This window comes from Otolemur garnettii, unplaced genomic scaffold (genome assembly GCF_000181295.1).
Source record: "Otolemur garnettii isolate 467f Iridium unplaced genomic scaffold, OtoGar3 scaffold00151, whole genome shotgun sequence".
Classification (NCBI taxonomy): Eukaryota; Metazoa; Chordata; class Mammalia; order Primates; family Galagidae; genus Otolemur; species Otolemur garnettii.
In genome coordinates, this window is record NW_003852546.1 from 2455720 (window position 1) to 2460985 (window position 5266).

The 5266-nt window shown below is 42.8% G+C and overlaps 1 protein-coding gene across 1 annotated transcript in view; it reads right to left on the minus strand.

Annotated features, from left to right (window-relative positions):
• Positions 1-3819: 3819 nt before the first annotated feature.
• The window catches only part of CMTM2 (CKLF like MARVEL transmembrane domain containing 2), a 13461-nt gene continuing 12014 nt past the window's right edge, over positions 3820-5266 (minus strand). The window contains exons 4-5 of the mRNA XM_023518923.1: positions 4460-4561; positions 3820-4017 (exon numbers count right to left, since the gene is read on the minus strand). Coding sequence (XP_023374691.1) covers positions 3820-4017; positions 4460-4561 — 300 coding nt within the window. The remainder of the gene's footprint in view (positions 4018-4459; positions 4562-5266) is intronic.

Sequence of the window (5266 nt, forward strand, 5' to 3'; positions counted from 1 at the left end):
CCTTAATCATCAGAGAAATGCAAATCAAAACTACTTTGAGGTACCACCTAACCCCAGTAAGATTAGCCCATATCACAAAATCCCCAAACCAGAGGTGTTGGCGTGGATGTGGGGAAAAGGGAACACTTCTACACTGATAGTGGGAATGCAAATTCATTCATTCTTTCTGGAAAGACATCTAGAGAACACTGAGAGAATTAAAAATAGACCTGCCATTTGATCCTGCAATTCTTTTATTAGGTATATATCCAGAAGACCAAAAATCGAATTACAACAAAGATATTTGTATCAGAATGTTTATTGCAGCCCAATTCATAATTGCTAGGTCATGGAAGAAGCTCAAATGCCCATCGACCCACAAATGGATCAATAAATTGTGGTATATGTACACCAAGGAATACTATGCAGCCCTAAAGAAAGATGGAGACTTTACCTCATTCATGTTTATATGGATGGAATTAGAAAATGTTCTTTTTAGCAAAGTATCTCAAGAATGGAAGAAAAAGTATCCAATGTATACAGCCCTATTTTGGAACTAATTCATAGCTTTTATAGGACTGTCATAACCTAATTATAGCCTTAGAATATGGGAAGGGGGTGGGAGAGGGGAGGTGAGGAGGGTAGATGAGGGGAGGGAGGGTGATTGGTGGGGTCACCTCTATGGTTTATCTTACAAGGTTACAAGTGAATTTTTCTAAAAGCAGAGTATGAATGTCTTAACTCAGTAACTAAGAAAAAGACATGAAGGTTATTTTAACCAGTTTGATAGGAGTATTTCTAAATGTATATGAAAACAGCACACTGTACCCCATGATTGCATTAATGTACACAGTTATGCTATAAGAAATAAAAAAAATTGAAATATCATCATATTGAGTATTACCCTTAACAAATATGAAGTGACCACCCTTATCCTTGCTTACTTTTGTTGGTTTAAAGCCTATTGTATCTGTGAATAAAATTGCAACACCTGCTTTTTTTGCTTTCCATTTGCCTGGAATATAGATGACCATCCCTTCACCCTGAGTCTATGTTTATCTTTTAAGGTAAAATGAAATTCTTGTATGCAGCAGATATCTGGCCTGAGTCCCCAAGAATTCTTATTTATACTTCTTTAAGGACATACCATTCATCTTTATTCTGAGTATACTAATCAGGATTTTTTTTTAGAATCTGCATTTTCACCAGATGTTTAGGTAATATGCCCCACACCCAGGCCATTCCTTGTTCCTGATGTAGTTTTTCTCTGAAGGAGTATCTGCCTACAGCCTAGTCCCTGTTTATTCCTATCTGGGGTCCTTTTCTTCTCAAGACAGACATTGCCTCAAGTCTGCTTAGCCCCAGCTTAGCCCCCACCTCATGCCTTGTTATACCCTGGTGTGGAGAGCGGGCCATGAGGCGACAGGGCCCCCCACAGCCTCAGCAGCATTCAGAGAATGAACCCCCAACTACTTCTCCTCCTTTCCCCAAAACAACCGTATTTCTTTCTTAATGCTCTGCCAGAAGTCATGTAGCTCTTTCTTTGTCTAGTTAATCTTTTGGAACTATCTAGAAATCTTTCCCTTTTTACTATTTAACATATGTTAACAAAGTTAAGTAGAAACCATTAATAGGATGATCTGTTTTTGATAAAGTTGTTTACATTTTCTAATCATATTGTAAGACCCCAAATATGTGTTTTTTCTATGCTACTTCCCTGTAAACAACCCTGCTGAGATACTATAAAATAAAGCTGATTTTGTGTTTTGATGCTGGCTGCAGCCATCCGCTGAGTCAGACCTGCCATCCCCTCCTTTGTCTCTTGTGTCTTCTCTTATGTTATATTTTCCTCAATCCCCACCGCTTCCATTCTGGTTCGTTCCCCTTCACTGAGCAGGCTTGCGGAATTTCTCTGTCTGGAAATGAAAAAACTTTGCCTGCAATAGAGAGTCACCCCCATATGTTGAGAGGAGTGACCAGACAAAGGATTTTAGGAAGGCCCACCCTTTTCCATTGGATTCTGAGCACAGTTACATTTTTATATGAAAATTACATGCAACAAAATACACAGATCTTAAGTATAAAATTGAATGTTTTGACACATTATATTTGCTTGTACAACCAGCTCCTCCAATGAAGAAAAATGTTTCTAATATCCCCAAAGTTCCCTTATATGCCTTTGTAATTAATCCCCAACCTCCACCTTCTAAGACAAACACTGTTTTAATTTTAATTTCTTTCACTACTTTTTTTTGTTTGTTTGTTTCTTGAACTCAGAAGTGGAATCACATTTGTGTCTGGCGTCTTTCACTCAACACAATGTGAGATTCATCTGCGCTGTTGTATCATGGCGTGTTGTTAATGCTGAGCACAGTCTATCTTCTTTTAAACATTTAGCTCTTTCTAGTATTTCGCTTATTCTGAATGTTCTAGTGTTATCACTTCTTTGGGCTAAATACCTAGGAGAGGAACTCTGGGTCTTAAGACAGGACAGTATGCATTTCTGAGTTTTTTCTCTACAGTTTAACTCCCTCTAGTTGCTCCCACACTTTGCAATAGGTTTACCTCATACTGCCCAGCCTGCAGGCGGTGGGATGGGGACCACAAAGAAAGCAGTGGACTTGAGGGCAGAGGAGCTAGAGCTGGGGTCACCCCAAGTTCCAGGTCTGTACCACCAGACCCTTCCTATCCCCCTACCAAAAGGACAGGGAGTGGCTTTCTCCAAATAAATTTCCTTTGAAGTGGCAGCCATGTGTGTGGTCTGCTCTTGGTGGCAAGTGGAGTCTGCCACTTCCTCACCTTCAGTGATCCCAATGTATGCCACAGAGCACAAAGGTTGAAGTCATTATCATGGCCCCCAAAGCTCAGCCACCCTCCCACACTGTCTCTAACATGCAAACCTCCTTCCAGCAAAGGGGCTCAGCCACCCTCCCAAACTGTCTCTCCCACGCAAACCTCTTCCCAGCAAATCACTCACATGTTGGTTTAGGGCCTGGTTGATCTTTCCTGAAGATGTCCCTTCTCCTTCCAGGATGGATAGACTGTCCGGTGAGAATGGGCCCCTCTCTGGGGGAGGGGCCTGTTTGGCCTGTGTGGGGCGGGGCTGGGTGGAGGTGGGGACCCTGGCTCCAAGGCTCAGCTGGAACCTGGCTCTGGGCTTGTGCTCAGTCACAGAGGGCTGGCCGGCTGACTCTGAGGAAACTGTGGCCTGGGCTCCCTGCTACCCTCCCTGCTCAGACCCTGGGAGGCCCTAAGATCTGAGAAGATGACACCCTACCTTGCCCTTCTCCTGCATGAACTTCAAGAGGATCAATACTAAACTGCAAAGTAAGAGCAAGGAAGGCCAGCAAACTTGTTTTTCTCATGCCACTTGCTTGAACAATTTCTTTCTAAAGTAAAAAAAACACATATCGATGTGGGCTGGACGCCTGTATCTCAGTGGTTAGGGCGCCAGCCACTTGCAGTGGCTGGTGGGTTCAAACCCATCCCGGGCCTGCTAAACAAACAAACAAAAAAAATTGATGTGAACAAAGTGCATCCTTTAGCTTTCCAGGTTTTCAAGGTTCCTGGGCCCTTTTGGATGACAGTGTCAGCAGCTGGTACCACTCATACCTCTGTTTGCCTGGTCCTCTATGCCCTGAAATTGTGAGCACCTCCAGAGTGCCCTGCCTTCTGCACCAAGACTTTCAGTAACTTTTGTTGAATAAACAAAACAATGTTTACATCAATTTAAATTTTAAAATCCATTTAAGGAGAAATTTTTTCTCCAAGCAACCATTTTAGAAAGGAGACAGGGAAGGCAGTGGTTTGCCATTTCTGACAACAGGAGTCTCCTCTAAGTCACTTTTTCATTCCTGGGTCTGGGGCTGCTCCTGCTGCAGGTGCTGGAGGTGCCTGGCCTGCTTCATTTTCCTGTTCAGGTTCCCTTGGTGGAGGAGGAACTAGTACTCTCATCCTTCTGGCCCTCTTGCCTTTGAAGTGTTTTGTTTGGATAGACATATCAATTAACGCAAAAAATGCAGCAACACCCATAAGGATCTAGAAAACAAAAGGATCTTCATTACTTTTGCTGTTCATTCCAAAGGCCTCATGTTTCCTTCAGGGTTCCTCTTCTACAACAGGTGCTATTTAACACATCTCCTTGTCCCCTCATACCAACAGCCTTGAGATGCTCTGAGTTTGTCCCTCCCTCAGCTTCAGCTTTCTCCATTGCCACTGTTCCATCATCTCATCTCTTTTTATTTCCTCTCTTTAAACTCAGCCAGAATGGACCCCTGCCTGTACCCAGCTATAAGAAGGAAGCCCTTAACTTGGGCTGGCCCCCTAGACAGCATCTTTATTTAAATGGCAGCTCACTTTTATTAAACTTTGAACCTGAGACTTTTGTGGAAAGCAGACTTTTCCTAAAGCAGGGGAAACCACACATATTCCAAGAGAGGTGAATTTAGAGCAAATACACAACTCACGTGGGGAGACTCACCAAACCAATTAAATAAGGCTGCGGCAGGGACTTCCGACTTATGTAACCATAGGCCACGGCTCCCCCAAGGAATATAATGGCAAATAGGTCATTGAGGAGGTCCTGAAAGTGGAAGAGTGCAGTCAGCCTCAGACAAAGCCCAGGGCCTCAGCAACACCTGACTCAGTGTAGCTTCCTCCAAAGGAATGATGTTCAAACTTCTGCCTGATTTTTAAATATCAGGATACACACCAGGCTGGGTGGACATAGCTGTGGCCTCCTAGCTGAGCTTTCTGAGTTATGACCTAAAGTTAAGGCTGCTTAACTGTCTTGAGAATTTGGCTCCCTCACCTACCAATGATACCTCATTTTTGTTCTAATTTTCATGTCACTGTTTACTAATGAAGATAAGTATTTTCAAAAACATGTTTGAGGCATGTGAGACTCCTGCCTATTCATACCCCTTGCTCATTTTTCTGTTGTTTTTTTTTTTAATTTTGTTTATGATGTTTCCTGTTGTAAAGTTTTACTTTCTTTTTTGCCCTGTCACCCTGGAGTAGAGTGCAGTGGCGCCATCACAGTTCATTTGTAACCTCAAACTCCTGGTCTCAAGTGATTCTCTGCCTTGGGCTCCCAAGTAGCTGAGACTATAGGTGTATATCACTGTACTCAGCTAATTTTTGTATTTTTAGTAGAGATGCAGTCTCACTTTTTGTTCAGGCTGGTCTCAAACTCCTGACCTCAAATGATCCTCCTACCTGGGCCTCCCAGAGTGTTAGCATTACAGGCATGATCCACTATGTCTGGCCATTGTAATATTTTTTTTTT